This window comes from Polistes dominula, unplaced genomic scaffold (genome assembly GCF_049000335.1).
Source record: "Polistes dominula isolate Pdom_NZ unplaced genomic scaffold, Pdom_raw_medaka contig_79, whole genome shotgun sequence".
Taxonomy (NCBI): Eukaryota; Metazoa; Arthropoda; class Insecta; order Hymenoptera; family Vespidae; genus Polistes; species Polistes dominula.
Genome location: NW_028300916.1, coordinates 3,009,873 through 3,023,538, shown reverse-complemented (window position 1 = coordinate 3,023,538; position 13,666 = coordinate 3,009,873). Strand labels below are relative to the sequence as shown.

At 32.7% G+C, this 13,666-nt stretch overlaps 1 protein-coding gene across 1 annotated transcript in view; it reads right to left on the bottom strand.

The window, feature by feature from the left end:
* Positions 1 to 10,614: 10,614 nt before the first annotated feature.
* Positions 10,615 to 13,666, bottom strand: part of LOC107074262 (uncharacterized) — a 36,704-nt gene continuing 33,652 nt past the window's right edge. The window contains exon 6 of the mRNA XM_089170622.1: positions 10,615 to 11,246. Coding sequence (XP_089026748.1) covers positions 10,641 to 11,246 — 606 coding nt within the window. The 3' untranslated portion in view covers positions 10,615 to 10,640. The remainder of the gene's footprint in view (positions 11,247 to 13,666) is intronic.

Here is a 13,666-nt window from a genome sequence, read left to right as displayed (position 1 = left end):
TCAGCCATGCATTAATTATATTCTAATACGTTTATATACTTGTACACATGTCACTAGTAAATATATTTCAATTTGAAATGGAACGAACGATCGAAAAATGTGAATTAATTATAAAAATCCTTTTTTATTTCTTCTCTTCTTCTTCTTTTTTATTTTTTCAATATTTAAAATACAAGCATTCGTTATTTATTTATTTATTCCCTAATGCACGTTTGTTGGCAAACACGTGTCACCATTAAATGTAAGCAGGTGTGTACGTTCGATTGATCACGTGTTGCCAAGCGTTATTTACAAACGATAATTAAATGAAAAAAAAAAAAAATAAATAAAAAACACGTGTTTTGACTCGTTGACAAAACAAAAAAAAGAAAAAGAAAAATGAAGTAGAATTCTAAGTATTCCATTTCACGATTGTAATAAATTCAGGAAGAGTGCGACATAATGGGTGAGGAGGGGGTGGAGTTGGCTTAAAACCCCTCACACTTTATCCTTCTCACCCCTTTCCACCCCATCGAATGTTTGCGCAGAAACCATCGGTGGGTGTTCCAGCGAGTGAGCAAGCATGGATCGACTAGCATAAACAAGAGGCGTCGCCGATCATCGTTGTCGTTGTTGATTCCATTTCGAGTAGGTGTACCTGCTACTAATCTAAATAATTACTTCACAAATAAACAAAACTTCGACCGAGATTAAACGATTAAAATTCGATCATTTTCTTAGAATTTTATTCTTCTTTCTATTCCTTTCTATTTCCTAATATCTCAATAAAGATTAATTATAAAAATTAATGACAAAACATATATATGATGCTCTGGTCACGTGTTGCTGTAACTTTGTTATAAAATGTTGACCTAATATAATTCTAAACTACTTAATGAGGTTAAATTATATTCATTAATAATTTCTGGGAATTTAAATGAAGTAAAAAATATATAATATATAATATATAAATAATAACACACATGCAAAATAATACCACAATTAGAATGAAGTACATAAAATAATACACGAAAAAATATAAAAAGCAAGGTTAGACAAAAGTATAACGTGAATATAGCGAAATAAATGAATTGTAGTACAGCACCATCTATTGAAAACTTACAGTAGTACCTAGAGACCTAGATAACCTATAAATAACAAATCCTTAAATTAGTAATAAAAAATTAAAAATAATTACGATAAAAACTATCCTATGTACTAAGTTGAAAAAAAAACACATACACACACAAAATAAAAATAATTTCATTAAGATCGGTTCAGTAGTTTTGAACTTCATTGGAAACGAACAATGTGACACACTGAATTTTTATATTAAAAAATATATAGAATTTTTAAAACGGTATTTTGTAAAATAATAATTTTTTCATAACTCATTAATTAATTTTATAATATTCATATTTTAAAATTAGAAAAATTCCATCATTATTAAAATTATTTTAATAACTCGATCTAGTAATGATTTATAATTACTATTATTATCCAACCAAATTTCTCTCGTTAATTTACGTTGAAGATTTTATTCTAAACCAACTAAATATATAATAATATTTAACTAGGTAAAAATGTTTTTCTCTCACGAAGAGAAAAAAAATGAGATAAAAAATACTGAATAATATAAAATGAAGTCACGTCATTGAAGGGTTAATTACATTTTTCCTTCCATCGTTGGTAAGAAGAAGTCACGGGAATAATTGGAACGCGACGCGATCTTTTCTTTTTCAATGCACTCGAGATTTACATGCATGCATCGATTTACAGTAGGCGCGATACCGGATTTCTCCGGATGCAATTTTGCCACTCGAGTTTTGAAAGCAACCAACGTGCGCACGTATTTAAAAGATTCTTCTTGCCTGTAGAAGAGAACCAAAGAGTTAAGGGAGAGAGAAAAGAACAAAAAAGGAAAAGAAAGAACGAACGAAATAAAGAAATAAAGAATGAAATAAAGAAGGAAAGAAAAGGAAGAAATAAAAAAAGGAAGGAGTGATCGAACAAGCAAGCAAACAAACAAACAAACAAACAAGCAAGTAAGAAAACAAGCATGCAAGCAAGCATGCAAGTATGCAAGCATGCAAGTTACCGAGTCAATGTTGTTTCGAGAGACGAGGGCTATAAAACGGGACGACGAATCGTGCCACGTTGGGAAAACAATGATCGACGATTAATTATCCACGCTACTCGTTCTCCCTCTTGTTCCACGTACATATATACATCCACAAACACATATATATATATATACGTACATACATATGTATACCTACTAAACGTAATACGTGTGTACCTTCGAGAGATGAGATCTCGCTTCGTACACCACTCGATCAGCTACCAACGCCAATCGAGAAATACATTCTCACAAGTGAACGCACGTGCGAGCATTATTAATTATTCCAATCGCATTTCTCAATTTATCCCTGTTATCCCTGATCGAGTTTAATCTTAGAAAGCGTTAACCACGTTTCAACGTAACTTACATATAAACACACACACACACACAGAGTTATAAGTATTTATTTGGAAAATAATTATTAGCTTTCTCTTCGAACGAATTCAAGTTAGGATTATTTAATGTTATTATATATTTTTTTTTAATAATATGATAATTATATATAATCTATTATCATTTTGTTTATTATTTTATTTGTTATTTTTATTATTACGTCAAAAGGATTATGATACGACTGTCACTATAATAACAATAAGAAAACCAATTGAGAACTTGATGATAATATCAGAACAATTTATTGAAATTGTTGACCGGAAGAAACAACTAGTAATTAATAAATGATTACTCTAAAGCTCTCTCTCTCTCTCTCTATATATATATATATAACAAACTCGAATATTTCAAAATAGATATCGTGTAAATGAAGTTACCACATAAACTAATATTATTAATTAAATATATCATTAATTCAATGATAAAAATCAAGTTAAAAAATAATATGAAATCTGTAGAAAGAATAAAATTATTAGATATAATAATAATAATAATAATAAAGATTAGTTGGACCGTATAAATCGTCCATTTCTCTAATCCCGTTCTAAGATATTTAAGATGTTAGTAGGAACCGCGTGCATTCCAAAGTCAGCGGGTACTAATGAAGTCGTGGGATGTTTATCGCGCTACATTGACCATGAGAATGAAACGGACGGATACCTAACTATAATATAGATATAGGAAGAGATAGAAGATAGAGATAGATATAAAGATATATATAGGGTGATTCACCAGATCTTGCCACCTAAATAGCTCCGAAAGTATGATAGTAACAGATATTTTCCGAATAGTTTTTATTGGTCATTGTCAGGTTTTGTATTTAATGTTGCACATCATTGGATTAGTCTTGACAGCCGCTATACAAAAATAAGTATTAACACTCACACAACATATGTGTGATAGCCGAAACATTGTGTGGTCGTTATTTTATTTATAACTTTATATATTGGGTTGGCAAGAAAGTAATATTTCACACTAGAAAACTGAAATTACTTTCTACCCAACCCATACAATATATTTAAAATTATATATAAAATTAATGTTGTTGTTGTTAAATTGTTGTTTTTCCTTTAAGTTAATTTTTTCGTGAATAACAATACAGTTTTTTTTTTTTAAATTAATTCTTGTAAAATATTACCGGGCCCCTGACGACGTTTGACTGCTTACACGTGCGGCCATTAAAGTGTTAAAATATAACATTGTATTTAAAAAAACAAAGTTGTCCAATAAATCTCGAAAGTGACTCAACCTAACATAGCAAAAAAATACTAATGTCATATTGCAGTCTTGCAATTTTTCATGCAACTTTTCTTATCCACTTTTCTGTTACTGCTATCATACCGAGCTATTTAGGTGACAAGAACAGGTGAATCACCCTGTATATGTAGAAAGAGAGAGAGAGAGAGAGAGAGAGAGAGAGAGAGAGAGAGAGAGAGAGACAATGGTCGAGAAAAGATGATTTAGATTCCAGCTAAACGATCTGTCTAAGCTCACGGATATGACGGCTGAGTTGGACTCTCTGAGTTCATCGTTGCTCACTCGAATATAATGGATTTAATGAGAAGCTAGCTGAGGGCCTGAAGAGTCGTCCATGTTAGGGAGAAGAGAGAGAGAGGATGGGGAAGTAGAAGAAGAGGAACGTGGTGGCATCAGTAGGAACGGCCTTCCGACTTTAGGACTTCTACTAGGCACCAGTTGGGGTTGTTCCGAAGCCTCCGGCACCCTCTTCTCGTCCCTTTTCCTCCTAACGTTCATACGCATTCTCTCTCTCTCTCTCTCTCTCTGAAATTCTCGCACACACTTGCTCTATGCTCGACAACATAATGGCCCTTCAGAGATCAGAAACAATGGCATGCCTCTCGAGAGGATAATGACGGTGAAAATTGTCAGTTTGTCGTGCCGAGAGGCGTGCATAAGTCGGTAATCACCGTTCTCGCGAACCCGTTAGAGAAAGAGAGATAGAGTTAGGGTTGGGTGAGGTAGGGGGAAGGTAGAGGGAGAAATAGGTGCCTTATTATCGTAAGACTCGAACGGTGCTACCGTGTGTGACTTCTTTTATCGGTACGAAAAGAGACAGACGGACAGGCCTTCCTTCCTCTCTTCTATTTTGTTTTGTTTGTTTTTTATTCTCTTTTCTTTTCTTTTATTCTCATCATCATCTAACTGCTCGTTAGGTCTTTTCCGTAACGAAAGTCCAGCGTCACTGAAGTCTCTTCTCTTTCTCTTTCTATCTATTTCTATCTCTCTCTTATTTTTATTATACATGCTTTTTTTCTTTCTTTCTTTCTTTCTTTCTTTCTTTCTTTCTTTCTTTCGTTCGTTAATCTTCACCCGTCCAAATCTTCTTTCTCTTTTTTAATGGTCTTACGAGAGTGTTATTATATTCGTGCCACGTGAATAATATTAAATTAGTTGCTCGTAAAATCGCCAACGGTTTTGTGATCAAACTCGATTTTAAAGATACAAAATAATAAATAAGAATAATAATGAGAATAAAAATGTGAATAAAAGAAAAAAAGTAAGTTAAGCAATGTGAAATTATTGCGAACACAGGTATTTTCTTTCGTGAATACGAAAAGGTGTGAAGAATCGAATCCTACGAATATCCAAATGTCTCTTTAGTGCAGCTGTCTTATTATTCCCTGTCAAAGTTCTTAAGCTTTTTCTTTTCCACGACAATACACGTTTGTATACCTCGGAAAATATCTTTCTTTTCTTTTCTTTCCTTTCCTTTATTTCTTTCTTATTCTCATGCACCATATATATATATATCTGCACACAAAATGCGTTTCAGATTTCGATGGGTATTGTGCGTCAAAGCGAAGAGAGTTCCAGTTATTTTGACGGATAGCGTACAACCCCTAGTCGATTGTCTTCGAAGATCAACAGAAGAATAGCTGTCTAGGAACGTAGAATAGAAATGAAAGGAAAATAGAAAAAAAAAAGAAAAAGAAAGATTCTTTTCTTTAACAAATAACACTAATCTTACATTTCCGGATTTATTTTGTGGTACGTTGCATGAATTTAAAATAAGAAACAAATATATTTTTCAAGAAAACGTTCTTTGAAATTATTCTCAAATAAAATATATTAATAATATGAATAATTGATATTGTTCGTTAAATAACAAAATGATTATATTTAATATTTAATAATTATTTAATTTTAACCTCTTAGGCACTACACGCCACTATAGTGACTTTCACGGATAACCTTTTTTAAAATATAGTATATTTAATTTTATTATTAATAATTAAAGTAAGAGTAGTCAAAGTTAAAGTATATATGTGTATCATTTCTTTAAAAACAATTATAATTTAATCATCAAAAACTAAATTTCAATGTACTCTCGTAGAGAATAACATTTTTCATCGTCACACATTGCAGTTGTATTCGTTTACATGTAATTCTCGTTTAATCCTGTTGTACAGAGAAACCATTCGCGCTCTTAAAAGGTTAATACAAAATTATTATATTTATTATTTTATTTATATATTTAAATAAAACAATTATTAATTTCCACTTACTTGTTAGTGTTCTGCCGAATATATGAGTTCGTTCGATGATAATAATAAGATCGTTTGATAAGATGAAATAAATTAGGACAATCAATTATAAAGCTACACACATTATCTATTATTTTGCAGGATTAAATTTAACGTTTATTTTTTACTTTCTTACTTACAGTACAATATTTATAGATTACTTTTGCCGCTCGTAATGTAATACTCCAATAATCAGTAAAGTTTATGATTTATCGTAACGATACAAATATAAAGGTTATACATCGTACAGCGGGAAGGGTATTTAACCCTCTGACCATCAAAGTAATTTTTCATTCTGATCATGACCAACTTTATAGGCCTTTCAATACGTTGCGAAAACAAAAGCGTACCAAAAATAAAAGTGTACCGTAATCAAATTTTCAAATCATTACTCTAACCTATCTGTTTATCTATTAATGATGATTATTACTATTATGCCAGAACATGATCAATGTGGTTACGTATATTTTTCCATCCGGGAAATCCAGAGGTTTTTTTAATGAATATTTTTGCATTTAAAATACGTTCTCTCGACGATAAGATTATTTTCCGATCTCAAAGTTAATTACCCTAATTACGTTATAGTTGCTTTCCTGGTGTAAACTTTTGAGTCCTGATCGTTGATTTGAAAATATTCTCTTTACCGATTTTAGCGTTAAAATCCTGCACGACTTAGTTTCATGTTTCATCCTCTCGGTAATTGATCCACGATGCACTCAACCCGTTTTTAATTTCATCCTCTTTATCTTTCGTATGCACATTTATTATCGCGATTCTTGTACCACCAATCCCTGCAATACTATCCTAATCTTTCATTTATGAACCTTAATGTTTTTTACCGCGGATAATATTTTCTTTCTGATAGTAAACCTGAAGTTGAAACTATGGATCTCTGATCTTCCATATTAAAACGTTTATGCCCCTTCTGCATTGCCCTGAACCTTCCCCGGCCCATCTGGTTTCTTGCAGTGCTATGAGTACTGTCCCTTATTTCTCCATTTTCCCTCGAACATCGCCTAAAACGCTTAAGGTCTGAACAGGCTTTTCACCTTCTACGTATCAACTTTGTAATCTCTTTGAAACGATTTTACCAGATATGAGTTCTTTCTAAAGTAGTCCCCACCCGAAGATCCAAACGGGGGACTAGTTTACCTCCGGAATCTATTAATATGATTATAAATTAAAATAAAATTAATATTTGGATTTGTTGTAATTACATCATTAATTTAAAAATATTTAATTAATTAATAAAGCAAAAATTGATGATTGTGATCTGTGTGATCACAATTGTTGGTTGTATTACAATGATTTCTGAAACAAGTGATATAGAAAGGGGGGACACATTGACAAACTAACACACTAATACTATTATATTAACACGTTCGCGGATAATAAAAATTTCATTTAGATTGGTCATTACTTGGAAGTGTATAATAATTACAAAAATTAAAGTTTATATATATATATGTATATAACAGTAAATAAATATAATTAAATCTTAAACTTAAATGATATAACATTTTACGTCTGCGAACGTCTTAATCAACGCTTAACATTTCAATTTAATAGGCTGTGTATCCCCACTATCATTTAACACACATCATTAACATTCATGAAAACTTTGATGATCAGAGGGTTAATTGGGTGATTTCGCCTAACTTTCGACAATGTTTTTTTTTTTTTTTTTTTTTTTTTTTAATCCACGTATATTATTCTCTCCTATCTTCTATCTCCCTCAAAATTGAAATGTTTTCGATGAGACAAGATGGACGAAGATACACGTGGTATCAAAATAATGCAATTAGTTCTAAAACGATCATTTTTATTTTTTATTTTTAATAGGATTCGTGGAAAAAAAGTTGAATCTCGTTGGACTGACCAGACCCAGGATTAAAACTTAAGATTATTTTCCAAGTTTTATCCATTTAAGTTATCCTAGGCCCTTTTCTTTTTTAAGTCAACCTTATCACGAATACCTAATTTACATTTGGCATGGAATTGTAGATCTCACATTTTTATATTCATTGAATATTTCATATTCAATCTAAAAAACTGACGTTCATATTTGTGCCCATAATTATGAATGTTGTTTAAGTCATATAATATCTCATGTGTTTCGAGATATTTCAAGTGAAATTATGTTTTAACATTAAATTAAATTCTGTGTAATATTGATATAACAAACATTATCTATAACAAATTCATTTTTAACGATGTCGTCAAAATTACATTCAAATTTCTTCTTTATTCTCTTCTTCTTCCTCTTGATAGGACTACGTCATGTTTCACATAGTTAAGTCTTCTTTCCACAGGGGATGTTTTGTTCTTGCGATCTTGTTATCCAGCTTTCTTTTTTGGTGGTCTTCTCAGTGGTCTTGTTGTCCCAAATTTTCCTGATTTCAATCATAAATCCTAATGATCACTCCTTGGTATTTAAATCGTGCACTGTGTTCTTGTTTCTGCCGCATTGGTATCATTATCAGTCTGACGCAAGACATTCCAATTGATTTATTTAGTTTAATATTAACCCTTTCGCTACGGTGGGCCTCGCCGCGGAGTACCTCGTCTAGAACGGAGCGACGTACCGAAAGTAAGAACATTAAGCGCGCGCAGTCTTTAGCATTCGGAGCCTTTTGTCTCAAAAACGACTTTGTGACATTACTTTTAGAAACAAAATGATTTGTGTTCATAATTTTTCCATGGATATATTTTTAATTCAACAATACAATTAATAATACACGAAGCGATACCATTTATCTTAACATTTGGTTCCATTTTTGGAGCGGGTGACTATAGTCACCCGTCGTGTATAGGTGGCATCGTGTGACGGGTGACTATAGTCACCCGTCGTGTGCGGGTGTCGTTTTGTGGCGGGTGACTATAGTCACCCGTAGTAGTGAAAGGGTTAATGTTGTGTTTAAAATAACTGATAAATTCATTTTTCTTTTTGGTCTTCTTTTGTTTTTGTTTTTCTTTAAATTTAGACTTAGACCACTTTCATAATTATAAGCACATTTGTAATTATATCATGATTACAATTTTGTTTCAAATCTAATTTGCTTGTAGAGAATAAACTAAAAAGAAGAAATGTAATGATATTTAAAGGATAATACAATCGCAGAATTCATTTATAATAAAAAAAAAAAGCAAAAAAAAGGAAAAAAAAATAAATTAAAATATATAAAATCTAATTTTAACAAAAATTTCTTATCATTGTATTACTCTAATATAGGTATGTATGACTTTAATCTAAAAAAGATAGATGCAAAGAATTTTAAGAAGAAGATGAAGAAGAAGTAGAAATAGAAGAAAAAGAAAACAAAAAATTACAGTCATAGTTTAAAAAGAAAAAGGCGATTTTTAAAGACCCGATCGAAGGGCAGAAGAGTGAAATTTTCCGAGCGTCTTCGTACTGACGTGAGAAAGTTTACTCTTTCTTGCTAAATTATTTACACAAGGGAGTTTATTTACAAATCCTTCATAATATATCATCAAATATATATATATATATTCGGATCTTCTATGGTGGTTCGAGCTAACTTATATAGTTGTCAAAAATTGTCATCTCCCTTTAATGACAGCTTAAACCACCCGACGACTTTTTCTTTCTTTATTTATTTTTTATTTTTTTTATTTTTCTTCATTTATTTATGTATACCTAATATTTTTTTTTTTTTACTGATCTTCGTCTAATCGACGAATATGAATATTCAAATATTCACTTTCTCTCATTCTCTCTCTCTCTCTCTCTCTCTCTCTCTATCTTTTTCTCTGTTTCTATTTTTTCTCTCTCTCTCTCTCTTTCTCTCCTTTCTAAATAAATACATAAACGACAGCGATTCGTTGGTTCGTTATTTGTTATTATTTTTACTTTTCTGGGCACTTTCTAACCACGAATCCGTAAATTAAAAAAAAAAAAGAAAAAAAAAGAATAAAATGTATTAATTACATATATAGACAAGTTTTATTAAATATATAATATTATTTAATATAATAATATTCAATAAATAATAATATTTTATTCTTTTTAGGTCAAAATTTCTTTAAAGATCAGGGTGATTTGGAAATCATTAATTGCAGAGCAATGAAATCTAAAGAATGTGTTGTGATCTCCAGCTCCCTTCGTTTTTTTTTTCTGCGTCGAGACAAATAAACAAATTTTATGTTCAAGATCGCATTGTCAATGATAGATAAAAATTTTACAAGTATAATTAAATAATATACTTGTCTATAATAATTAATTTACAGTATAACAACCACAAAATTTGTAAAATCATCCCATAATGATTGTCATAAAAATTAAAAGAGATCAAAATTATATACAGTAAACTAAAAAAAAAAATAAAAAAACATAAAATAAAGGAAAACAAATAACAACAAAAAAAAACAAAACAAAAAAAATTAGAAAAAAAAGAAAAAAATAATTCAAATATTTTTGGACACGTGGTGAAAATCTTATAAGATTCACGTTTACCTTAAGTTAATTGAATTTTGTTGTAAATTTTTTATCGTGAATCACGTTTACCCTGATTCGAGCTACAAACTCGTTGTATTCAGGTAGATTGCTCTTCAAAAATCGATCAGAGCTATGCTCTATCGGGTCAGAAGATGACAGTGAGTGGACGCCGGAATGAGTCGTTTCCTGGTGCTGGTGTCGTTTGATAGGTACCGTATTGACCCATCTGTGGTCCTAGAAGACCACTTGCTTGGACCGGACCCGGATAATAAGTCGATAAACTGGCACCAGGACTCGCTGCTGATGACGTTGACGTTGAGCTACCACTGGAGGATCCTTGTTCCGTTCTCTCGTGTTGTTTATTAATATCCGGTGAATCCGCAGCTGGTGACCTTGTCGAACCACCCCCAGCACCACCACCCCCACCCCCACTTCCACCACTACCACCACCACCAGCACCACCACCACCACCACCACCAGTTACGCTACCAGGACTTGATTCCTCGTATAGTTTGTTAGGTTCGTAACTTGGTCTAGTGTAATCGGATATCGATGGTTTTGGGTCAATGTAAATCTTCGATTGCTCAAAATATGCCTTCGCCGAATCCAGGTAGCTACGGTCGAGGTATTTTGGACTTGAATCGAGATACTTCGCCTCGGAGTACATGCCCAATGTGCTTGGTGGCATGTATGGTCCACGATATTTGTCAGCCTCGATCGAATATTTCATCGCGTCCATAGAACTGACAACCTGTTAACAAACAATTATTGTGTTAATTAATTATTGTGTTAATTAATTATTTTCTATTTTATAAAAAAATAACAAGCAATTACATATACATGAATATAATTCAATTCACTTCAACTTAGGTGTATCCATTAGTGTGAAATTTTTGAAAATTCGGTTTTATTATATCTGCAATAGAGATACATTTTTTTGGACTCTGGGAAATTGAAAATAATTCGCTTTATTTTCAATTTTTTGATCTAATATACATCATACAAAAATTGTATAAAAAATTCCTAAACATTGCCTTTTTTTTTTTTTAAGCATTCACACTAATGGCAAGTCATTTAAAAAAATCTAAGAAGAAAGATTTGCCAATGAATTGGCTTATTCGTGCGTGAGGACGAACTCACTAATGGATATAAATTTTCTAACGATGCTGTACGACTGCGTAGTATTTCTGCGACAATGATGGTACCATCTCTTTCTATCATTCATTCTTTCTTTCCTATCTGTCTATCCATCTATCTGTCCCTTTCTCTCATTGAATCGTTCCAACGACCGACTGCCAAATAAAGGAGACGAAAGAAGAAAAAAAAAAAAAAAAGAAAGGAAAGAAAGGAAACGAATGTGCGTATTCCCGATTCTATAATTCGTGGACGAAGGATCGCGAAGGATTCCCTTTGTCGGATCGTTAAGCGGCTTTGTCCGGATGATTTACATGCAGTCTTAGTCTCGGTTCGCGTTCCTCTCACACACAAACCTCTTCCCTCTCTCCCCGGACCCCTACCAACACTTCCTTCTTTCGTTCTTTTCTACTCCCAATGGATTACACCTCGGTTCCAACAGTTCAAATCCGAACTAAGAAAACCCGAAAGAAACTCCTTTTGCTACCGGTTCTTTCTAATGTTTCTAAATATGTGTGTTACCCCACTACTGAAAAGAAATTTCTCTTCAAACAACTTCTTCAATATTCTGCTATCATCGTATTTCTTAATCTTAAGAAATTGAGATTGAATAACAAATTTCTTATCTATCGCGTTAACCTTGTGTTATCATTTGTCTCTGAGGGTTTTCATTTCTTCGTGTATACGAAGACAGTATTTATGAAGAATGGGTTTCTTTTGTGAATGAAAAACAGAGAAAGAGAAAGAAAAAGAGACAAGTATGGTAGGGATGTCATTGTATATTTTTTTAAAGGTGACATACCGTGGCCGACGAAGAGCGATGGCGACGAATGCAAGATAATTAAGTCTTCCTTCTAGTAGTACTACGAAGGAAGAAGAAGAAGAAGAAAGAGAAAAAGAAATAGAAATAAAGAAGAAGAAAAAAACAAATAAAGAAACGTCCTCCTCCATCTTATCCTCGAGTTCTAACATTGAAGATGAACACGAAGAAGAAGAAGAAGAAGAAGAAGAAGAAGAAGAAGAAGAAGAAGAAGAAGAAGAAGAAGAAGAAAGAGAAAAAGAGATAGAAATAACAAAAAATATAAAGGAAAGAAGAAAAAACAAATGAAGAAACGTTCTCCTTCATCTTCTCATCGAGTTCTGACACTGAAGATGAACACGAAGAAGAAGAAGAAGAAGAAGAAGAAAAGGATGAAGAAGAACAGGATGAAGAAGAAAAAAGAGAAAAAGAGAGAAATAAAAAAGAAAATAAAGGAAAGAAGAAAAACACAAATGAAGAAACCTCCTCCTTCATCTTCTCTATGAGTTCAGCATTGAAAACGAACATGAAGATGAAGAAGAAGATGAAGAAGAAGATGAAGAAGAAGAAGAAGATGAAGAAGAAGAAAAGGAAGAGAATGTTGGGAAGAAGAAACGATGATAGCAGTCACCTTGGAATTCTTCGAACGTGCTCGACGCATTTTGCCAATAATAGCCGCTTGTATCGCGGCATAGCGTCGTTCCAGACGCGTCGGCCATTCAGCCGTTGAATGCAGAAATAACTAGCTATCTGTTTGTCTCCCGTAGCCAGCTGCGGAAATTCATACACAGACCACGGTCTCCGGTTTCTGTTTGCGAAGCCACCCTGGGGCCTCTTTGTTAACGCACGAATGAAGCGTACGTACCTGCACTGTCCTCCTCCTACTCCACCACCTCCATCACCACCACCATCACCATCACTTCCTATTCGAACTCTCCTTTTTCCTAGATATCCACCAATTTTTCTCTCTAACAATCCTGCTATTTAACTTTTATCCAAATAGCGTTAGGGTTGCGTCAAGTTTTTAGAAGCAAGCGGGGCAAACTCTAGCCTAGTTTACTAAAAAGGGGGCAAATTCTGATTATAATATTATGCTTTTCAAACAGTTATTCTGACTGCTCCTATTTTACGCGATAGTTCATAAGATTATCGGGAGGTTTTTTAGATGGACCACGCAACCCAGACGGGTTGAATCCTACACTATCCAGGTACCGGGCCTATGGTGTCTATGAAGGTTT